The 25,150-nt window shown below is 43.7% G+C and overlaps 1 protein-coding gene across 1 annotated transcript in view; it reads left to right on the top strand.

The window, feature by feature from the left end:
* The window catches only part of ARFGEF2 (ARF guanine nucleotide exchange factor 2), a 509,782-nt gene that overhangs the window by 461,501 nt on the left and 23,131 nt on the right, over positions 1-25,150 (top strand). The window contains exon 37 of the mRNA XM_078651859.1: positions 19,826-19,964. Within this exon, the coding sequence (XP_078507985.1) occupies positions 19,826-19,964 (139 nt within the window). The remainder of the gene's footprint in view (positions 1-19,825; positions 19,965-25,150) is intronic.

Here is a 25,150-nt window from a genome sequence, read left to right as displayed (position 1 = left end):
TTGTCCCCGACCCATCCCATTTCTGTTTTGCTCCCCACCTACCTTTTTGTCTACGTAGAGCAACTAGGAGATTTGGTCATCATAGTCTTGCCATGTGGTTTTGCCCCACAGACAAGAGAAGACCATGACAGAACTGTTTGAACTATTATTCCAGTCCTTAGGTTTCTGGAGTGCTCAAAGGTTTGATCTTTGTTACTCTAATCCGTCCAGTAGCAAGTCGCAACAGGTGACGGCTGTGGGTGATGCCAGGCCCTGTGAGTGCCTTGCAACACTGCAGTCTGTACTGTAATGTTTGAAATCAAAATGGGGACAACTGAGCATTTGGGTAACCTCTTTTGGATAAATAGCGGGAACTGGCAAGCAGGTTTTCTGTCTGTCTCTATCTTATGAGGAGCTCATGTCCCTTTTGTTACATATATATTTATTTTTAGATATATTTGTAATTCTCCTTGTCTCTGTACCATGTCAACCCAATTTTAAAGACCACAAGAATAACATAATTTGGTATGTTGCTCACAACACTTTGGGGGAACAACTAGTAACACTTGTTAAAGCAAAAGATCCGAATGACCTCTTTCCATAGCCCGAATCACCAACCGTGACATGCATTGACTTTGGAGGACAGATCATGCATATATATAATCTCCTAAAATTTCGAGAAAGGCCTATTTTTTAATTTACCATAGTACAGAGAGCCTGAAAATCAGCAAGTTGGCATTAAGACAGATCCCCGCTATTTTGTTTTATTTTAATTTTATTTTTTCCTCCATTTTCTAACTGATCGGTCAAACACCGCCGATCCAGGAAGTCGTGCTTTTTTCATCATTCCATTAGCACAAACAGAGAGCAGCCATCTTTCATGTATTCAATGCTCTAGTCCTTTTTAGTCTTTTTTGGTAAAGCTGATTCGCATTTTTTCTCCAAGGGCCTGTTTTTTAATTTGCCATAGTACAGAGAACCTTATAATCAACAAGTTGGCATTAAGACAAATCCCCGCTATTTTGGTTTATTTTTATTTTAGTTTTTCCTACGATTTCTTACTGATCAGTCAATCACCGCCGATCCAGGAAGTAGAGCTTTGTTCATCCTAACATTGACATAGAGAGAGCGGCCATCTTTGATACATTTAACGCTCTAGCCCTTTTTGGTAAAGCCGGTTCGCGGTTTTTCTTCAATCAACATCAGATAAATACTCAGTGCGAACGCATTCTAAACGTTCCACGGAGCAGCACGGAGGTATTTAGAGGCAAGGGCATATCCTTCTACATGTGAGTAAGACTCGAGGCAAGTTTTTAAACCCGGCTCGTTGATTTAACTTACACAAGTCTTTGCGATCTCACTTTGAACCCACGGCGAGATCAGTAAACACTAATGTTATGTGATTTCTCTCTTTACCAACAGTGACTAATTCAAGGCAACCTCACATTCGGTGCAAGCTCATGAAGCCTGACTAGCTTTCTAAATAGTGTATGTACAAAGTTGCTCTTCTGTGAGTTTTTTTTTTGCCATTTTGATTATGACTAGCTATGACAAACCCACATTTCTCATCATGTCTGCACTTCGAGATGTATTAATCATTATATCCTAACAGTGCCCCTAGGCTGTACGAAATGGGAAAGTATGTACGAGTGTGTGTGATCATTGTTTTGTCTTTTTAAGTGTATGTTTTCCAGCAAACTAACAATAAGTTAACAAAGAGCGGACAGCGCAATCGCCGGTTATCATAATAGGAGTGCAATGCCTCAGAAAAATATATCACGAAATGTTGCCTAATAGTGTAATTCCACGTTATGGTGATGTGTTCAGATAAACAATCAAACAGGTTGTTTACCCAATTTTTTTTATCATTTCAGATACCAATTGGTAATTGAAACGACAAGGGGATATTCTACCCACATTCTTTCAGACTTGCTTATTTTTGCAGGTTGGCTTTTGAAAGCTAGGCATACAACATATATAAACAAGTATTATATTTTGAGTGCAGTAGGGATCACATTAGGTCCTGACGAGTAAAGCAGTGGGGACTGCTTACGAAACATGTTCACCCAGTAGGGGGCATCGCATTAAGGTAGACCCCCTATACATCCCCATTTTTAACGTTTCCAGCTAGGCAAGTGAATAAAATTAGTTTTTTCCTCTAGCCAGGGTATTTTTACTTTCTTTATATCTTTCACAGACCCTACCACTCTCACTCCTACACTACACATAGCCTATTTTCACAACAATAGTGCTCCTGCGTATCCGTAGGTTGCAGCACGCCCGCCCCGTAGAGGGACGAGAAGACCCCTATGATGAAGCATGACACTATTGGATTGTTAGTGTGTGAGGGGTATTTTAAAACACTTGGTGCTTTTCCATGACATTTCATGGATCACTAATACACTTTTTTCAGAATCACTAAAAAAAGAAAAATAATTTTTTGGCCAATATATAGGGTAGAATCATATTGTTTATGAAAAACTGTCCTCATCTTAATCCAGAGGGACTATTTGGTGATCGGTCTCTGGAATTAAGTAGATCTGGTTCTGATCCACAGTAGTCCTTAGTGGTCAGCAGTTTGCACCATAGGAATTACTTCAAGAATTCCTGTGGGTAATAATCTTGCTGTGTGGTGAAATAGCGATTTTACAAATTAAATGATGAGGATCTGAATTTCATTGAAATCACAGAGGCTACATCACAAAGAAAACATTCCAGAATAGAACAATTGGCACACATAATAAGTCCGTGCAGTGAGTATTCTGCCTCTTTTAAATGCCAAATGGGACTTCCATCAAAAGTGAATGAAGAAATGAATCCTCTTGAACACGAGAACGACTGATCAAGAACTCTCTGTAAAATTGAGGAATTACTGGATATTTTCTAGAATGAAAAGGAAAACATTAGAATTCCAGAAAAAAATAATTACTAATCATAAATAATCAGAGTTCATGCAAACTTCACAAGCTACCAAATGAATTGCAAGGTAATCAAAGTACTGAAAATTACAATGTCCAATAAATATTTCATTAACATTTTCAAGTACTACAAATTTCTGAACTACAATCCTTCTACATATTTCTTCTTATTTATTTATTTATCTATTTTTTATTTGTTTTATGAATCCTGAGCAGGGAATGGAGGGTGGGATAATGTTAACCTCTGTCTTTAATGGAATTCAGATTCTCTTGTCATTTAATTTGGAGAAGCGCTATTTCATTACAAGACCGAAGGCTACCATTATGCATGTTGGTAGCTTCTCAACATTACCTACGACATGAGTTCAATTGGCTTATATGTCTTGCAAAAGTGAAAGAATTAGACTAATCAGCCACCTTCATAATCTTCTCCAGTTTGCCACCTCTGAAAAAACACTGGCTAGCCATTTCACCCGTCATAGAATTAACTTGAAATGTAAGTAAATCGACTCCAGCTTGCTGTATAGTCCATTTTACCCACCTAGCTATCGTAGCCGTGGAAACTGCTTTGAAAGGTTTAGTAAAGGAAAGCAAAAGTTATTCGGAACCACTCATTTGGGAGACATACTCCTTCATGGAATTCACAATGCAGAGCTTTTTGCAAGAATCAAAAGAAGGATAAAATATGGAGTCGGATATATTCTTCATTCTTCTGGTTATCTCAACGGTAAAACCAGAGGCATCATAAACTGTTACTTACCTCCACGGCCTTTACATCCAATACTTTTCAACAAGATATTAGTCAAAGCAAAGGTGTTAACTTAATAGAAAGCCTTTTCAAATCTAAATATCTATTACCAGGCCAAGATCAAGAGGACTAAATTAACGTCCCAAAGTGTATCATTCCTAGCTTTGGGAGGTCTCCTCAATCTGATATTTTTAAGCACCCTACAGATCAGAACATTCTTTACTACAGTCCTGTCATTAACCAAACTATGCTCAGCAGAGATTGCCAATCTATAGCAGTTTATTGTCCTGTAGCTAAGCCCTCTATCAAACCGCTCCACAAGAAAATTAACCACCTGTACTGTAGGCGCTTCCACTGTATCCAAATCCCTTTTCAGGCACCAATGCGCCCATGATTTCCAATTTCCTTTATATCTACTGTGGGAACCTGGAGTTCAGGATTCCTGCAGGAGCTCGTCAGCTGTTCCCGAAAGGCCTAACACTTCTCTAGACTCTGTAGGCAAGATGACTCAAAGTCTTTGTCAACACTAGAGGATGATCCTCTCCACCGGCGTTTTCCAGAAGACCTGAAACGGCAGAAGAAAAAAGGGAACCTCTCAAGCAAGCTCCTAGATCATTAGGAACCATGCCTGTGAAACTCAAAACGGGGTTATCAGGACAAGCATATCTCCTGCCTTACCTTTTGAAGAACACTCAAAATCATAGCGAAAGGTGGGAACGCATATGCATTTGTTCCCTTCCATGTTTGATGGAAAGCCTTCACGTCTAGAGTACTGGGGTCTGGCATCTAGCTGTATTAATTTTCCAGCTGAAACATCAGTCTGCTCACAGAAATATCCAACCCGAATGGGCCCCGGAACTGATCTAGTCTCCTAGAACATTATCCGTTAAGCTTCCAATCACTGAAATCCCGTAAACACCTTGAATTCCAGTCTGCAAAAACATTCACCATCCCAGGTAAATATTCTGCTTTGAGGTTGATCTTGTGTTCCAAGCTAAAAAGCCAGGGCTTCTTTGCTAAGTTTGACAGGTCTGAGGATCTCGTACTGCCCAAGCGATTTATATACTGTACTGCAGAAACACTGTCCATCTTGAACAAAACTGCTCTGCCTTGCAATCAATGTCTGAAACTCATAAGGGCATTAGGACCTGCTGTCAACGCTAGATAATTTATATGATACACTCTCTCCACCTGTGACCACAAGCCACCAGTATCCTGAGCGTACTTTCACATTATCTGTAGTGAAACCCTAGAACTCTATGGACCTGGAACGTGATAAAACTGGTTTCTCCCTGTCGACAATGAATCCCAAATCCTCCAAGAGGTACATGACCATGAGCAAATCCTGCAAAATCTAAGCACGGCCTTGGAACATAACAATTATGTTGTCCAAATAAATGATCATCCATACTCCTCTCTCCCTGAGGGAGGAAGCTACAACTCTCATTACCTTGGTAAAACACCACGAACCGAGGAGAGACCAAAGAGGAGTGCGCGGAACTGATACAGACAATCTTGCCAGGTGAACTAAAGATAGGCTTGACACTCCCTGGCCATTGGAATTGTGAAATAGGCTTCATTCAGATCTAATTTCACTAACCAATCTTTGCTTAACAGCATATCCCTCAGAAGATGTATCCCCTCCATCTTAAAATTCTGTAGTTTAGGAACCTGTTCAGGTCTCTCAAATGTATCACAGGTCTCTGTCCTTTGTCTTTCTTCTCCACCAAGAACAAGGTACTCAAGCAAACCTTGCGCTCTAAGGCACCTGAAGGATTACGCCCTTTTGTATTAAGGTTTTCACCTTCTCTTCTACAACCTGCTATTGTGCAGCGGATAAGGTTTGCTCTCTTGGGGTAACTACCAGAATTGGCTGTTGGCAGAACTCTATCTTCAACCCACCGACGGTTTCAAAGAACTAAGGACCCTCTATTATAGTCTCCCAGATGTGGAAGACGTGTCTTAGGCAACCCCCTACATTTCCCAGGGAAGAATTTAAAATTGCAGTATTCACTGTGGTATCCAGTCAAACCTTGTCCTCTTGACCTATTTCCTCTGCCCCGGAGGGCATGTCCTCTTTGGGGATAAAAGGAGCCAGTCTGAAAGCTTCCGGCTTGGTAGCCTCTTCTGAAACCTCTTGATTGTCTAAAGTTGAAGTGGGACCTCTGTAAGCCATAGTTGGCAGAAAGTCCCCTTCTTACGATTCATTTGAGGGGGTAGCCAAGTGCACACCTTGTCTCCAAATAGTTTTACTGTATGGTTAAATAATTTTTTCATCATTTTTGAAAATTTCACATGCAGCCCGGAAACGTGGCCTGCCCAAATACCACTTGCGCATAAACTCATCAAAAACGGGAGCAAAGAATCACTCCTACGCAGGACGCACAGCACACTCCACAATTCGTGAACAAAGTACTCCTAACTTGTCTATTTTAAACAATTTTTATTCCAGGTATTCCAAATGTCATATTGCTCTTAACTTGTTATCCTGTCACATGTGAGGCGCATTATGTAAGTCCCCTTCTGTCTGTCCATCTATAAAACACTTGGCCTGAACACTGCACATATTACTTTGCGACTTATCATGAGCTGTAAATATTGACACATATTTACTTAATGTCTTAATCATGTCTTCCCCAAATAGAAGACCTTTTTTATTCTCAGATGGCTCTTTTTCTGCCAGGTCACCAAGCTTTGGGCTTATTTTCATTAAAAGCAACCTTGCGCCTTTTCGTGTTCAGTGTGGCATTAGCGTTCCCTAAAAAGACCATGGCTCTTTGACTCAACCCCTTGAGGTGGTCCATATTTAGATGGAGGCAATTGGCGTGTACCTCCTCCTTCATATCAATCATTCTCGCCAGGGGCTCGTCGACATCGAGCAGGTGATCCTGGCATGACTTCAGGGATCTCTCCAGTCCCTTCCTTGGGTCCCGGCCCAGTTTAGAAAGAAATGTGATTAACTCTGGGTCGAGGTTAGGGGTAAGACATACCTTGTCCTGAATTACAGGCTTTGAAAATTCAACCCTCAACAAATTTCGTGCCCCCTTATCAAGTAGATTCTCTATCCAACGTTCTATAAATTTAGCTATGTGGTCTTGCAGTCACCTCTCAGCACTACGTGGGTGCCTGATATCATCTGAGGAGAACATTCCCCCCCCTAATAAGTCTTTAATTGTAGCTTTGGAGGTAGAGGGGGAATCTGACTCCATAAAAAGGTCGCCCCCATCAAGATCTCCTTGATCAAGGTATAGGACATACTCATCAAGGGGGCTTTGTTAAGAGTTTCTTCCTCCCCAACACATGAGACCTGAATGCCATTTGGGGCACCTGAGAACGCTTTGTCGCTTTGGACATCCTTGTTTTTTATGTTGCTTAGGACACCTAGCCTCTAAGAGGTGCTTAGACCTCCCAAACTCAAACTTGTCCCAAACTTGGACCTCACATCTTTTTAGAAGGCGTTGCCACTTTTTGAATATGCCTGCTCTTTTGCCTCCTTTTACCTCCTTTACCTATTAGAGGAGAACGTTCAGCTGAGGAGGACTCATGTTCCTCTTCACTTTGAATATCTCTTAAAGCCATGACATGATCAAGGGTCTCTCAAACAAGAGCACATTTGACTCTGGATTACCCTTTTAATCATATCCTTGTTTAGTATCCCCTGTGGGGTCTCAAGGAGCTCTCCCTCCTGATCAGATATGATGTCAAATTCTATATAATTATAGAAAAATGTAAAAGTATATTCAGAAACTCTAGGGAACAGTCTGAGAATCTTCCAGGCAGACTGATAAATAAATGTGTATAAGTTCAAGGATCAAGTAGATATAGCCACTCTCACAAGTAAATATAAAGTAGAGGCTCTTGAAATGTCCAAACCTCATCAGGAACCCTTCAAACCGTTCTGACAAGCCAAGGACCAACTGCACAGCTGATGGATATTGTGGGAACTGCCAATTTGACCTGTTACAGTCTCCCCATTTGACCTGTTACAGTCTCCCCTACCAGCAACCTAGGGCCTATATGAACGTATTAATTGAGGCCTATAGCAAATTGGTGTTGCGTAGCATGCCAGGGGACGTTGCTGTATGAATTCCTTTAACTGCCGTGACAAGACAGCTCAAGCCCTGTGCTGCTCTGGTGTCCTGAGGCAGGTGGGTTGGGTGCCACTGTTATTTCGTAGGTGGCCACCGTTCAGCCACCAAGTAGGGATCGTGGCAGTCGGTCCGTGCAGCCTGTGACTTCAAGCACTGAGGTGCCGGAACACTAGCGGACGGAGAGCCACACCACTGCGAGAAAGGTAGGCAGCACCTCTGATGATAAACAGCTCTTGCCTAATTAACGCTGAAACCAGAAAAGCAAATTATAGACAGGGTGTTTCCATAAATTTGAAACAGCGTGAACAAAACAAAGTTGAAAAGATACACAGCACTTCTGAATATAACAAGCATTGGGATAGCCAATAGGTCTTGCCTTTGGGACCTTATAAGTGTTTAGCCATGCAACAGTTGATGTTGTTGCACCAAGGATATTGTGCTGCATAACCAAACACTTAAAGGTCCCAAAGGCGAGACCTATTGGCTATGCCAATGCTTGTTATATAGGGGTAGCAGAATCCCATCTATTATACATGGTTATCCGTTTTGCATAATTTAAAATGGGGCCGATCCCTGCTTTTGGGGCAGACCTGAGGCACTCTTCAAAATCAGGGCCTGGTGTAAGCGTACACACAGTGGCGTAGCAAGGGTGCTATAATCTGTCATGGAACATGGGCTCCTTACACAGCTGCACGCACCAGACATTTTCCTACAACATAAGGCCAGCTATGTTTCCCAGGTGCTTGTGTGTCTAGATATTCCAGCCAATTCCATTTTAGGACTTGTAGTCTTGTTTAGTGAATTATGAAATAGACAAAAGGAGTACTAGGGGGTAAACAGACAGGTCGCCCCCCACTCAGTAATTTATAGTGAATTATGAAACCAGGAGTATAGGAATCAGAAAGCAACAAGCATTGGCAAAGCCAATATGTCTAACCCATGCAAGCCGTTTGTTTTGTTAAGGTTTTTAGCCATGTTGCCCAGCAGTGCAGGGGGAAAGCAATGGGAAGAGACTGGAGGGAGCAAGAAAGGGGTTGATCGCGGTTGAGGGGGCAAGCAAAAGAAGGGCGAGGGGAAGGAGGGAGGGACGGGGACATAATAACACAGAGGAATGGAAGGACGCAAGATGAAACGTGGAGATGGGTGGGTGGGGGTAAGCGACAACACTGCCAAAGAGTGGAGTGGAAGGGAACAAGACGGAGGGGGTTGGGACGAGGTAAGCAACAACACAGTGAAGGGTGGGGGGGCATGCAACGACGCAGGGGGCAACAATATAGATGGGGCAGAGGGGTGGGAGGAGGCAAGCAACACAACACGGAAAGGGAGGGCTTGGGGCAAGCAACAAGGAGTGGGACAGAAGGGTGGAGGGGCACACTGTATTTTTTCTGCAAACAGCAAGTAGCTTACTTGGATGTGTAGTTTCACTTTTTCTTACAAAATGGGCATGCAAGTGTCAGAATGCTTGCTGAAAAACAAAAGCGACGTATCAACGGCTTTGCTTCTGACCCTGGAGCCCGAGGAAGTTGTCAGTTACCAACGCTGTGGTGTTCCAGCCCAGAGTTTTCTTTTTTCAATCTAATGCATTCTGGGAATTGTAGTCCTGGGTCACGTTAGTCGCTCCAGGTGTACTAACAAAGTTGAAAACAATGATTTGTTAAGGGAAAATCCAGAACAGAAGCATTGAGTCGTTGGCGATGGCGTGAAATCTTCTGAGGCCTCTGTATCCGGACCTCTTCAACAGTGACTATAGTTGGAACCTGTTATGAATGAATACTTGCCTCACTCTAGTGTTCTGGGAAATCAGCCTCAACGCGCTGGCTCAGGTGAACGCGCACTGCGTTTTGCTCCCCTTTTCTCAGTAGAGCTCTGGTCCTCAGAGATCTACGGTGTGAGGAAACCGAGGGCGGGGCATCAGGGTGGGCTGCAGATGGCCCTTGTTATATGATTAAAGACAGGAATACTCAAAGCGACGAATTCAGTGCTGGGAAAATCGACATGCCAGGCAGCTCTGGAGAGCAGCCATGCTGCGCCTGATAGTTACCGGAACAAGCAGCGCGAAGCTGGTCAAATGGCAAATGATGCTAATAAGGCGCTTGCAAACTATAGAAACGCCAGTGTGGCCCTTGTAAGAGGTTAGACACCCCTTCCCTGACTTTCTATTAAAAAAAACGATCGCATTTCAGGAGTTGTAGTCTTGGTTTACGTCTACTGGACAAAATGGCCTAATACACCTGAAAACGGCGACGTGATAGAGGACATGAAGTCATCTGCTGGTCCTACTTCTATGTCAATGAGATGTACCCAGTTTCAGGCAGCTTTCAGACGTCAAGGTTTCCTTGCTGGAGTGGAAGTGCGGCCATGTTTTCGAGGAGCACCGGTTGCGTCGGAGCAGCCGTATCAAAGTGGACCAAAAGAACCTTGGTTCCTGTTACAGTGTCAAAGAGTTGCCATGTTTGTTATTTAGTGCCCAGAGGACTGGAGAAGCTTCATTGAGAGCTGTGACGTCTCCCAGTTCCAGGCTCAGTGGGTAGGGAATCACTTGTTTATACGCCTCCTTTCATCTGCAGGTGTGCCGACAAAATGCTCACAAGTAGCATTGTTATGAAATAACAGAAAAGAGGGTTGTTGGCTGTGGGTGGCATGCACTATGAAGGAAGTGGCGAAAGAGAAATAAGTAACATAGTGTAAACAGAAAGGAATAAATAGAAAAATCAAGTGCTAAACCACAAGCGTGGCCGCGAATGTTAATTGTTGTGAGAGAGAGGTGGAGCAGGGGGTGAGCCCGCGAGTGGTGCGTGCGCACGCAGTCTGCTCTTTTTTTAAGCACATACTTGTGGCGCGCTCCTGCTTGCTTCTGCAAGGTGGATGCCGCCACAAGCACGAGTGTGTGCTTTGAAAAAGAGCAGAACAACGGCTAAAGGTCTCCTAATACAGCGCATGCGCGCTGCGTAGGCAAGACCTTAAAAGGGATTGCCTATTCACTCATGCTGTAACAGAAACACATCTAAAGAAAAAACAGTCCACCTTAATAAAAGCAAAAGGAGGTTACTTATCTGCGAGGAGCAGCATTTAAATGAGGCAGAATACTCACTGCATGGACTTCTCATATGTGCGGACTGTTCTGTTCTGGAATGTTTTCTTTGTGATGTATAATACTTTGAAGTGCTGCGTGGAGTGGCATTAAAGGAATAATGTATAATGGTAGCCTCCGGTCTTGTAATGAAATTTAAGATAACAGTTATATAGGCTATAGGTTAGGCTATTCTCTGAGTGCCGACATTTTTTCAAGAGCATCTTTGGGTATCAGTGACAGATACGTCCAAGTAAAACCTAGTGCCATGACAAAAAACTATTATGAAACCTGAGTGCTTCCTAACGTTACAAAGATGATCCAAATTATCTTCGACATAATTACATTGGCTGTAGCTGTGAAGACATTTAGAGTTGCATCTTGAGCCCAGAGGTGTTGGAATCTTCTTGTTTGGTGTGTAGTTTATTTTTAAGTCTACTATTCAACTTACCTATAATTAAACAGATTGTCTAAGTAAGTAACTGACTGCACCTAATGGTTATCGAGCCTTATGTACTGTCTCATTCAGATTCTGGGATAAAATACCTGTCTACTCTCTACTAAATCTTTAACCCTTCCGTGCTCCCGTCAGCCTACGGCCGATGGGTGCACTCCCTCTTTGGTGCTGCGAAAGACTGTTGTCCGTCGCAGCCCCGCCCACCCTTTAGAACGCCCGCACCACGGCGGAATTGTCGCCATGGTTAAGGCGCTAAACTATGCCACCTGTAAGTAAATTATCACTCTTGAAACAATTGCCCATAATCACAGCATTCTTGAATCCTCCCAGTCCTTGAACTGGATCAACCAGAACCACCTCTATGGAAAGCTGACCAACTTCCTAATCAACCAGCCACTATTGAGGGTCATAATTAAACTTTTTTCCAACTCGGAGGCACAAGTGAGAATTGGCACGGGAACCAATACATTTTGGCTGACCAACTGAGGAGTGAAAGAGTAATGCCAAGTTGCCTCCCTTTAATCTGTATAAAAGCGATATGTACACAACATTACTAGCGGCTTCACCAGATGTACCACAACTCGAATTAAAAAAATTACACTATTCTATTATGCTAATTCAATGTGACTGGCTCGAAATGCCATCTAAGTGAAGTTTACATCCGTAGACAAATACTGTGAAAAACAAGCTGACAATAAATCCATCAAAGTCAAGGGTGATGGTTAGGGCCCAAAACCAGAAAGGCTTCTAACCAAACTATTTCTTCATGGGGGCAGCCAATAAAAAAACAAAAACCATTAAATATCTGGGGAAAACCAATTCAAATTCTATCACAAAGCAGAACATTGTAGATGCAGGGGGCGCGGTGAGGGGAATCCTCTACTGTGCAACACAACTGTGTAGAAAGCTGATTATGCCAATTTGAATCAAATTCTTTAGACTAAAGCAGGAAGCACTTTGCGCTATAAAGATTTGACTGTAACACCGCCTTACAGCTCCATTAGGAAGATTTGAGCATAAGACTGGTAAAAGATGAGTATCGGAAGAAACAAGCATCGATTTACGAACAACTGCTAGCCACAAAAGACACTTCTTGCTGAGAAACTGCAGCAGCCTACCAGTTAATAGGATTCTTACAGTATGAGCACAGCTCCCATCTCCACAATGCCCTTGTTGCAGGTCCATCACGGAATCACTTATTCATTGTTTTCTTCTGTACAAGGGATAAACACCAATTTGTAAAAGAACAATGTGGATGATAATCTGTAAATATGGCATCAGGCAAGCCTCCACCATGAGTGGTTATCTATTTGGGAGGTAAGGTGCTGGGATTGTGTAAAGGCCAACCACTTTTTGGGGGGAAACTGTACTCTCCTTGCTAAAGGTCTGAGGTTAGAGGCAGTTATTCACCCAACACTAAAAAAAGCCATACCACAACTTAATTTAAATAGCTCTTCTAATTGATACTTCTAATTGCAGATTCCACATATTAGAATACTCCCCAGTTGCCAGGCTAGATTCAGACACTTTCCAGCAATGCTCCTGACTGTCGTTAGATGGTGCCATTGGACTCTGAGCTGGCTCTGTACCACCCCGGAAGTGATGGAGAGGAGCTTCATATAAGCGCCTCCTTTGTGTGCTGACATCTGTTCCTTTCTTTCCATACCTTTTGAAACATTCCCAAAGATCCGCTCCTAAATTCATTGGCCACAACTCCTTAAAAAAAACAAAATCCAGCGTGATGCGGAACAATCTCCCCTTCTTAAACTTCAGGTTTCAAACCATGCATTGACTGTAGGAAAGGGATGTTGGGCACAAACTCAAACAAGGTGTATCTCTGGTATTTGGAGTTTCAACACAACTCAAAGTTGTGTGATAATAGTGCCTATATGTACCTGAAGGCGATCCAGAAGAAGCAAGGCTGTACATGGCTGAACATAGGAAATAATGAAAACCCTCGTGCAAGTCCTGCTCCTGCCCCAGGTTGCAGATGTGGAATTTTACTCGCTCCTATACCTGTGAGAGGTTAATCTTGCAGTCAGATTCCTTGAGTAAGTCAAAGTCCAGGAGGAAGCATAAAAAATCAAAGCCGGACTTGACTACATTCCACTGTTTCTGTATCCAGTGAAGGGGTGCAAGGGCGTCACAATGTCAGTCGGTTTCTCTATAGGTCTCCATTTGTAGTACTGATTCCACAACTGATCCCAGTGTGCAGTGAGCTCCCTGGACCATCAGCGATCCTGCAGCAGAATGAGGCCTTCAGAGAGGACACGTGGCACATTTTCGGTGCACTTCTGGCTTCCTTTGGCGTGACTTCGGGCCCCAAGGAACTCCAGGGTCTCCAGCCGAGTTAACACCAGCAGCTCTATTCTCTACATAAGTCTACTCTAGCTTCTGGACCTGTGCCAGGCTGTTCCTTGTCAACACCACTGCAGACTCCACCAGCTCTGGAAGAGGATCAGGTGCTGATTTCAGTGTCTGTTACTGAGCTGAGCCCAGTCTCTACCAATATTGCACTACAAAATTACTAAAGTTCAACCGATTGTTATACAGTCTGATGTTGCATCAGGGCCATGTTCCAGCAGAGACTCCGTTATCTTTTTGGCTATGATTCTGAACAAAGTACAACACCAGAGAGGGTGATGATGCTGGGGAGGGTGATGCCCCTCCCCCAACCACTTAAGACAATGAAAGATGTTACATACTTGCAAGAGGCAGGTGGGCTTCATACCTCCCTTGATACAGGGTTGACCTTGCAACTTGGACCAGCAGCTGAAAAGAGTACATCATTGCAGTAGGGGTCCAACAGGCAGCTCAGGTCCTCCAACTGCAATCAAGACTAAACTTCTTAGTCCTTGTTCCCCTTTAAAAAGTCCTCGCTGATAACTTTATAGCTCTTGGTCAAAGCCCTGTTTTTGCCCATCGGTGAATTGCCAGGTGGCCAGACATCACGGACCGACGCCTGGGGATCCTGATTTTCTCACTAAACACCCTACCCCAGAGAGCTGGTGGGTCCAGCTTTCAACCAGCATGTTGAAGTGGAATTCATTGCCCAAGACTGTTCTGTAAAGACAGCCCAAGAGGATTGAGGCATTTGGTAAATAAATGTTCTCTTCCAAACTCTGAAAGAGGAGCGGACTGCTACTCCAGTTATTTTTGCCAAAAAAGGACAATCACCTTCTGCCTATACTATACCTTTGAATGCCTTCCTGCAGAAGGACAAATTAAAAATGCTCATGCTAATTCAGATCTAAGCTAGTTGAAATTGGCGGACAGTATAGTTTCCTTGGATGTTATATACCGGTCCTGCAATCCCACAGCCCTTACTTGCGGTTCGAGGTCACCAGGAGCCTTTTCAGTTTCCTAGCACCCTTCTGATCTTCACAAAAGTGATGCGGTGAACACTGCCCAGCTCCGGAGAACAGGCTACCAGTTGTCCCTTGCCTCATTGACTGGCTTTTGAAGGCTGGCTCATCAGTAATGGCCCATCTCCAGACAACTGCGAACTATTTGACACTGTTAGGGCTCGCATTCAATGAGCTGAAGTTGCACTGGACTCCTGGACTCCTTCGCAGAGACTGCCGTTCATTGGAGCTATACTGGATACAGTGCAGTTAAAGACCCTTCCTGCGCCGTATCAAGTTTAGGACATTTGGGCTATGATCCTGATGTTTCAAACTGCGTCGGATTTTGGTGAGTGCTCTGAGGCTGCTTGACCTTCTCACCTCCTGCGTTTTCCTGCTAAACTACGCAAGGTGGTGTATGCTTCCTATGAATATAACTTAGTTACAGTGGTCTCATCCACAAAGAAATTTATTGAATGCCATGCATATTTCAGAAGAAACGGCTCATGATCTGCAGTTTTGGCTGCTGAAACGCGATTGGTCCAGTGGCAGGCACCCTTACCTTCCTCACCCAGGACTGACGGTGGTGAAAGATGTCATTACAAAGTTGGAAGGTCATCTGTGGGAGGTGGAAATCGGAGGACTCTGGTCTCTGACAGAGGCCTCGCTCTATATTAGTCTGTTGGAGTTGCAAGCCATTTGGCTGGCGCTGAAGGCCTTCCTCCCATCCATTAAGGGGAGGCTGGTGCAGGTTCTCACAGATAACATCACTTCCATGTGGTATTGCAACAGGCAGTGCAGAGTGGGGTGTTGGGTCCTGTTTTCGGAGGCTCTGCGTCTCTAGAGTTGGTTGGAGAATCAGGGCATGTCCATGATCCTGAACCACCTTGAATGCCAGAGTGAAAGAGCTAGGCATGCGATGTCTGGCAGATCATGCACAGCCTTTTCATCCCAAGATTACACAGGGCATCTTCAGACAGTGGGGAGAATCCTGGCTAGATCTTTTCCCCCCCACCATCGAATGCGCAGTGCGAAAGGTTTTGCGCATTGGAGTTTGAAGGAAAGTTCACTAGGAGACGCATTCCAGCTGGAATGAAACAGGGGACTCCTGTATGCCTTCCTCTCCTTCAATGATATGTGAAAATGATCAGAAACGAAAGGGCCCAAGACACCCTAGTGTCTTCAGATTAGGCAAGGCGGGTGTGATAACCAAAACTTATAAGCATGAGCATCTATCCTTCTACCAGGTTCCCACTTCCATAGGAATGTTTGTCTCAGCAGCATAGGAGGGGCCTTCACCTGAACTGCACAATCTACACCTCCATTCATCGGATTGAGCAGGGGCAGTTGCTTGCTCTTGATCTGTCGCTTGAAATGGCGGAGGCCAGCTTTGCCACCAGATGCCTTTCCACAGAGTCCAATCATACTTGGGCCGAGTCAGATTTGTGGCCTGGTGTGGTGTATCCACAAAATGTATCCATTATAAACCAAGCTGTTGGATGTTCTTTTTGTTTGTTTTGTCTTTGGCCCATGAAGGCGTTGCTGTGGACACTATAAAAGGTTATTTGTTGTGCCTTCCTACATTTTCCGGACCGACCTTCCTTGTTTAGAGCACCTGTTGTGATGACGTGTATACTGTGTTAGACACATGTTTCTTCTCAAACTGTTTGTGATGCCAGAGTGGGACCGTAATTTGGTCTTACCATTTCTCATGTGCACCTCCTTTGAGCTGATTAATAGCAGTTTGCTGTCTCTTGACTTTGAAGACTATCTTTCTCATTGCGACTACTTCTGCTTTTCACATGAGAGAGCTTGTAGCACTGTCTGTGCAATCACCCTACAGTGCATTTTGTCCAGATAAATTGATGTTGAGAACTCGGGCGACCTTCTAGCTCAACGTTGTGGCTTTTTTCCACAGTGGGCAATCTATCCTACCGGCATTCTTTGGCACCCCTTGTCTTTCAAAAGAGGAGAGGAGCTCCATCATTTGGACCTCGAAAGAGCTTTGAGGTTTTACAGTGATCATACCAAGGAACACCTTGTGGATGATTAGGTTTTTGTGGGGTTCTGTGGAGCAAAGAAGGGGAAGACTGTTCAGAAAAGGTTCCTGGCAAGGTGAATTGTCCACCGCTTCAAAATCTGCTAATAGCTGGCCAAGAAGCAGCCTCCAGAAGGTCTGAGAGCCCATTTCACCAGGGCCATGGCTGCCTCCACTATGTTGCCATGCAGAATGCCCGTTATTTACATCTTCCATGCTTCAACCTCTGCGTCAGTGCACACGTTCCTAAAGCACTACTGCTTTGGCAGCCAGGTCTTGCCCAAAGGGCATTTTTCCCTTTCGGACATACAAGACGTTTTAGTCTGAGCCCACGCCACAGACCCTCCACTGTGGACGTACTAGTTTGATATGTATTCAAAGATGAGGATCTGCAGCTAGAAGTATCTATCAGAAGAACAAATTACATAACTTCAGTAACACTCTTTTTGTTGAATACTAACCACTGATTCTTCACTGCCTTCTACCTCCCTGTTCTTGTCAGTGGCCTCTTTTTAATATAATAATATATTAGAGGGACCCAAGTTAGTAATCCACACACCATTACCAACAGATGTTCACGCTGTGTCTGAGAACACAGGAAGAGATGAGCAAGACCAGACGTCTGCATGCAGGGGTAGCGCTTATATGCGGCTCTGCTCTGTTACTTTTGGAGCAATCCAGAGCCAGTGCTGAGCTTCACTGAACCACCTAGAGACGTACAGAAGCCTTGCTAGAAAATGTTTCCAGTTTTCCGTTGTTGGAAAAAGTTTCTAGATACTGTCTGGTGCTTGAGGAATATTCTAAGATGGGAAATCTATGGTGAGATAGAGTATCCATAGGCTGTGGGGTTTTAGGTTTAAACCTATAATAACTGATAAAACCCCACCAAAAGGGAAATAGCTCTCACCAGTGAAAATATATAAACACTGAAAAAACACCTGCACAACCACAAACTAAATGCCATTCAAAGAAATGGAAAAGAGAGCAAAATAGTCATTTTTGTTTCTTCCTGAAGGGGCTAATTCAATGTAACTTTGTTATACAAGCTAACAGTAAGAAAGACTGGGCTAACTGTATTCTGCATGAGTTTTGTTGTTTAGGGATGCCACTAAACTAGTGTTACTTCATTCCTTTTGCTTTTTACAGTTTTGTGATCTTTGGTCTAAAGATGCAGGGCTTAGAAGCATGTTTTAGGTCTTGTTTAATTATTTTATAAACTGTAGAGAATCAGGAAATATCAAAATCATATTTGATATATTGGCTGCGTTTGATTCTTTCACTGATAGGTATAATGGCTGGTTTCATAAGAATCTTTACTAATATGTGTCTTCACATTTACCCACAGAGAATGGGTAAAAACCATTAATACATCAGCCCCCAGTGTCTAGTGGCTCAGTATTGATGGCAGGTGAATTGCCAACGTATCAGGCTTTGAACATTCAATGCAAGGTATAGTGACTAGTATATGTAAAAAGAGCGCTATCACCAAGCATCTGGGATAGTGATGAAACATGACACCAGACTTTTGGAAAACATGGAACGCAGTGTCACTTGGAATGCTCTGCAAAAAAGGTTCTTTCCAAATTCAACAAAGATTGGAGTGATATTGATTGTATTTAAAGTGGTTCAGCTAAATTTCTGAAAAAGTTGTGTGATGACCTGCCAAAATTGATACCTGAGCTGAAGTGATTCCCTGTAAGAGATCCTTGCCACTTGTTAGATGGTATGCTGAAAGCATTTTTACAATCTTCAGAGTTAATGAGGGATGCTATTGACTTTTTAGTCCATCCTTGTGCACTGTTTTCTTATGCACAGGAACTAAAACGCAAATATTTATAATTTTGTGCTTTGTGTGGCATCAAAGAAAGAGTCATCCCAACTGTGTCCCTTAGCTGATGCTACTCAGTCCAAGCAGTATTGGAATGGAAAGCTGTGTCAGTGGCCAGAGTTAACAAATTGTGTAATGGTTGTTTTGGCTTTGCCTGTCCCAAGTGCCAATGTTGAGAGGGCCTTTTCATAGAAGTTTACATGGGAAAGAAAGAGCGAGCGCACATGACCAAAGACTCACTGAAGACGTATTGTATGGTGTACTACAATAAGTTTAATTTGCAAAAATCTATTTGGACCTCATATACACTATATGCACACTGTCTATGTACCATGTGCTATCAGAGCAGAAAGCAAGCAATATTAAAAGCAAAACATTCCATAAACACCTGAAAAAACAACTTTTCCGTTGTTTTTAGTGGCGCGAAAATGTGTAACCACTGATAATAACTGTTTTTTTAAGGTATTGAAATCACTTGAAAACACTGAAAAAACCCCTCCAGAATTTACCCAAAATAGAAACTGAAAACAGGAAAGCCTAAGTATCCACCAAACATAGTGTTACCGAATGTAAGTAATGTGTTCCTTTTGATCCACTAAAGACATCATAACCGTATGGAAATGAGGAAAAGAACCATCTACTGATGGCATGCATGATGATCAAACAAGGACCAGCAACTTAGAGTGCATGCCAAGATAATTTACAGCACAACCAGTGATTCATATGTGATGCATTTGTAGACATCTTTCCAGAAAGCCTCCAGGGCAAATTCTAAATTTCGACTAGGTGGTCCAGATGCTGTATAGTATCAGTATGCTCAGATGAACTTGAATCAATTTGTTTTCCTTATTTCCGGGTGTGTAATACCTTCTGACTCCCCTCCTCCAACCCTTCACACCTTATTCTCCCAATCATTCCTGTTCTCTACCCATGCCTATCCTTCACCCAACAATCACTGTATTGTTACTTTGCTTATGAGGAGCAGTATCTTCTCACCTTTGCAAGAAGCCCATGGCCCTCTAGTTTGTGACTGTGATAGAGCTTATCTTGCTGAACGCTAACCAGGTAGATTGCATTAAGAATACATAGGCAGGTCCATTGAGTCTCCTTTTTTATGCTTCTTATGAGCGCTGGAAGCACTCTTGCTGGTTTTTTAAGTAATTGGGGGAAACCAAGAAGCTGGTTCCTAATTTTGGACATTTTACAGCAGGTGCCTTTCTTGGTTGAAAAATGTAATAACTTATAAGGGTCATAACATTTCTGTTATAATTCTCTTGACACAGCAGACTTGCAGGTGACCTTCATTCATTAGCTGCTATTAATGTATATCTTTCTCAACCTTGAATTTACAGGCTTTAAAGGCAAGTCAAAACCAAATCTTTTAAAACAAGAAACTAGCAGCCTTGCTTGTTGCCTAAGAATACTCTTTCGAATGTATATTGATGAAAAACGGAAGGACTCTTGGGAAGATATACAAGAAAGACTCTTAAAGTAAGCCGTTTTGTTTATTTCAATAATATAATGTGTTATGCAATTGTAAAGAAATTGAAGTCGATCTGTAGTACCCAACATATGGGGATATACGCATTGTTAAGCTGTATGAACCATTTCGATCCATCAGTCTTTTTACTTTTTTCTGAGAATTGGATTTAGTTGCTGTAAAATTTTCATTTATTCTAGAGATCATGATGTCTAAATCAAACAACAAAGGTATTCATGTACTCGCAATCTTTAGTCTCAAGTCAGTTATGGGGATTGCTGTCTTTGTAAATGGTAGTATAAGAGGTGGTGCTGTCAAGTTAAGAACAAAGGAGGGGTACGTCTGAGATGTTCATCTAACTTTGTTCTGTACACTATTGCCCTCATCACCAACTGTTAAAAGAACACCGTATCACACTCTGGAATTACCAATACTATGGAATGTGATACTTTCTGGGTGCAGGATTACCTCAGCATTCATTCCTTTTTTTTTTTGCTCTGAAAGTGAGAACCACAGGAATTGCTTTCTCAGATTCCAGCAGGTTTTTCCTCATTTCCCCCACTCATTTTGACAGGTGAAATGTGCATATGGAAAAGAAATTGCAAGAGTTGTTTTCCCAAGGCACTTTGAATTTAGATTCTAATAGTTATTTCTAAACGCAGGTTCCTCACCCCTAGAGTATCCCACAAGGCAGACTGGATTCGGAGATTATCCAGTATTGGGGTATCTTTCATAGACTCGCAGGCCTGAATCATTCCCTGTTGTCGAGATAGGTGTCCCGTGGTAAAATATTCAAGCAGTGCCCTTAAAAGCTTCATAGTCTATAACGACCTTAAGCCATGTAAATAGTAGCCCACCATTGTCCTTTTAAAAAAAAAAAAAGGATCAAATGTTTGAACCCAGCCAATCAGCTGCCAGCACCCTCTATAACACTCTCAGTAGAGGCAGGTTCTCTCAAATATTCACTGCACGTTGTGTGGAAGGGAGTACTACTCTGTTTTTCTTCAACTTTCTCAAATCTTGGCCTCATGTCAGACAAAAAAGGCCTTATGCTCCCATGTAAGACCTGTGGCAATAAGAGTCCATATGGATGATCCACATACGGAGTGTATTTACTGCCTTTAGCCAAGGCATGAGTTGAGAGAATGCAAAATCTGCTGCACCTTTTCAACTAAAACACTCATAGACCGAGATGGAAGGTTGTTATTGTGGCTTCAGAACAGTAAACACCAGTCTTCTTCTTCGGATGAGGAAGCTGAGACAGCCCCCACATACCAGAAGAGGGCCAGATCTAAGGACAGTTCCTCAGGTGAAGGTAGGAAACATCATAAACCTTCCCAGGACTCCAAGGCTTTTAAAAAAGAGAACGGAGCTAAACACTCCTCTAAGCCGGCATTATCTGTACCTTCTACGCCTTCCAGGAAGGAAAGAGATCGTCCTATAACCTCCTCTTCAGATCCTGTGGGGGGGGAGAAATCTCTCAAAAAACCATTATAGGCGACACTCCCTCACTCATCGACATTCAGTGTTGCATCAATGACGCCGTGGTTGACAGCAACAGTGACGGCAATCCAGGCTCCAATACCGTCTACTAGAGTCTTTGTCTCTATGACGAGGGCTCCATCGTCGTCGAAGACAGTCGACGCTCCCTTGTCGACTAAGTTACCATCGGCGAAGTTCTTGACGACTATCGACGAGTGCCCCGTTAACGACGACTGCTCTTCCTTTGACGACTACAGTGTCGATGATGGTACCAGTGATGATGGAATTTTCTTTTCCTGGTGTGTCTGCACCGTCAACGCCACTGTCGACGAGGATTACTCAAGTTACCAGAGTGACCAAGACTTTTCTACGGCCAGCCATGCAAGAATTTAGTACGGTTTCGCACTTACTCCAGTCGCATCTGCTGAAGGGCATCTGCTGGAGGGCTATGTAAAAGATAAGGATGACAATGATGGTCTTTATGATGTGGCTCACAGCCCATCTGAGCTTCACGTAAAGTATCAGGATGATGAGGATGAATTTGGGTACTACCATGACGAGTCGCAATACTACCAGCAGGGGTATATGGCTCTGTGTCACCGTTACCATTCATACGGTTTTCAGCCAGAGCTGCGCCCCAGTGACATGGCCCATCTGCCACCATCACTGATATAGGATCTACAGGCTATGTTGGCGGATTAACGGCAGCGGTTCCCGCCGCAACATTATCAGCCAGACAGGCCGGTACCTCAAATAGATCCTCCAGGTACGCCAGCCGCTCAACTGCCAAGCACATCTGTGAAAGTTCCTGACCCCGGGTCAATCGACCCTGGAGAACCGGATGCCTCCTCTTCGGACGAGGATAGAGAGGAAGGTGAGCTGCCTGATCCAATCTCTGCTCCTGATCCTTGGGACGAGTATGTTATTCCAACTCCATCCCGTCCTCCGCATCTCCTATCAGATTCTCCTCCAGAGGCTATTGGAGTTTTTTATAATTTAATGCAGAGGGCAGCCAACTGGTTTCATCTGCCTATTACGGTCAAACTGACCGAATGCTTTTTAAATGACTTCAAGGAAGACATGAGGAAATTGGTACGCTCCATACCAATTATAGATTACATACGGCAGGAAGACACCAAAATAATGAAGACAGCAGCATCCATACCACCGGTTCTACCCCGTATTGAGAAGAAGTCAGAGACTGTCATTTCTCAAGCGCCGCAAAGACTTTCTAAAAATCCTGCTACCCCGATTACCACTCCTCTGGATAAGGAAGGGCATAGGATGGACATTTTAGGGAAACGTTTCTCTTCTATGGCAGCAGTGACAATTAGGACAGCAAATGAGTTGGTCATTATCAGCTGCTACGACCGCCAAATGTGGTCAGGCATGGCAGGTTTAATAGACCTTATACCTGAATACAAGAGACAAGAGGCACGAAAGATACTAGTGGATGGGGAGCGTGCAGCTTTGGCAACCATTGACTGTGCCCTAGATGTAGCCAATACCGGTTTTAGACAACTGGCGGGAGCTGCTGTGCTCAGACAGCAAGGAAGGCTGAAAGCAACCAACTTTAGACCTGAAGTGCAGACAAAAGTTTTGGATTTGGCTTTCAATGATGAGTCCCTGTTGGGAAAGCACATTGAACCATTGCTCGCGATTAAGAATGACCTGGACCCCGAAAAAGTCATTGGGCACATTGAAATACAGAAAGGGGCCCTTCAGATGTGTTAGGGGACGAGGATTTGCCCCTTACAAGGGACGTTATCAGAGGGCTCAACAGTATCAGCCATACCTGTCACAATACCGACAATCTTTCAGTCCTCCATCTTACCGTCAGTCATCTACAGCTGGTTTCTCTTGCCAGGGAGGCCACAAATGAATGCCTCAACAAGGTTGTGACTCAAGCAGGAAGCAATGACCACGCCAGGGTACCAGCTTCCCTCCACTCCCAACCTCTGTGTGCGAAGATTTCCAGCTGTGTCCACCAGTGGCGTGAAATAACAACGGATCTCTGGATGCTAGACCTTGTCTCCAGCAGTTGCACTCTAGAATTCATTCAGTGCCCGCCGACTACTCCCTGTCCCCACCTGCGTCTTCACTTATTACGCAAAGAGACTTTGGTCATGCTTTCCAAAGGAGCAATAGCGGAAGTCCTGATGTCGCAAAAAGGAAAAGGTTTTTATTCTCATTCTTTCCTATTAGAAATCAAATCAGGAGAATGAGAAACGATACTGGACCTGACGAATCTCAAGTTTCTCAAGAAACAGATGTTCAGAATGGGAGCGCTTTCCGATATCCTCGGCCGCTTAAACAAAGGAGACTTCATGACCTCGCTAGACATGGAAGACTCATATTTTCATATCCCAATCCATCCGAAACATCGGAAATTCTTAAGATTCATGGTGGCTGGTACCCACTACCAATACAAAGTACTTCCGTTTGGTCTCAAATCGGCGCCAAGGATCTTATCCAAGTGCTTGGCGCCCGTAGTAGTAGCCCTGCGATCTCAAAAGCACCATGTATTCCCATATCTCGAGGACTGGCTTCTCAATGCACCAACAGTACAGAAGGCCTGTCAAGCTACAAGCACCTGCCTTCACATTTTCAGGACTTTGGGACTCACTGTAAACAAAGAGAAATCTTCGTTCCATCCAAGTCAAGTCATATCCTTCCTGGGAGCATCCATAGATGCCATCCATTGCAAAGCCTGCCTATCTCACGAAAGACAGATACATTTGCAAAGACTTGCGAAGAGCATATCAAGAAAAAGGTCAGTTTCTGTGCGAATGTACAAATCCCCCTTGGGGATGTGTTCTTCCGCAATAGATCTGATGCCACTAGCCAGGCTGAGAATGCGGCCTCTTCAAAAGGAGCTACAAAAACAATGGCAACAGGCTTTGGGATCCTTCAAGGAAGTAATACAGATCACAACACTAATGGTAGAGGCACTGGGATAGTAGTTTCAGGCACCAAATCTTGTAAAAGGACTTACTTTCCTCCAGACTATCCCAGACTTCATACTCCAACGTACGCCTCATTAGACAGCTGGGGAGGTCACCTGCAAGAGTTAGTTTCAGGACAAATGGTCCTCTGTGCAGAAACTTCAGCACATCAACAGGCTAAAGTTCAAAGCCATCTTCCTATCTCTTCAGACTTTCTTACCGAGGATAGTCTGCTCCTCTGTGCTGGTTCGTATGGACTAAACGACTAGCATGTATTACGTCAACGAACAAAGGGGAACCAAATTCATTACGCTATCTCAGGAAGTGCATGAGCTATGGGACTGGACGACGCAACATGGGATCTCACTAAAGGCCTAGCATGTCTGAGGTCTGCACAATACTCTGGCAGACAGGTTAAGCAGAACGCAGGCCAGTTGTCACGAGTGAGAGCTGAAGCATCCCAACTCGGCAAGGTGTTTTGAAGGTGGGGAAATACAGCAACAACGGACAATGCCAAATGCCAGTATTATGCCAGGAGATTCCCTCTACCAGGATCAAGGGAGAATGCCCTTTTAATGCAATGGTCTGGGATATATGCTTATACTTTTCCCTCCAATCCCGTTAATTCCCAGGATATTGACCAAGATGAAGACGGAAGTCTGTCATCTGATCCTGATAGCGCCACGATGGCTCAGGCAGTTCTCAGAGCTACTCTTGCTGTCTGAGTCGAGGCCTATTTGCCTACAGCCATCCACATCTCTGCTGATGAG

The sequence above is a fragment of the Lissotriton helveticus genome, chromosome 7, assembly GCF_964261635.1.
Source record: "Lissotriton helveticus chromosome 7, aLisHel1.1, whole genome shotgun sequence".
Classification (NCBI taxonomy): domain Eukaryota; kingdom Metazoa; phylum Chordata; class Amphibia; order Caudata; family Salamandridae; genus Lissotriton; species Lissotriton helveticus.
This window is presented reverse-complemented; position numbering and strand designations above follow the sequence as displayed.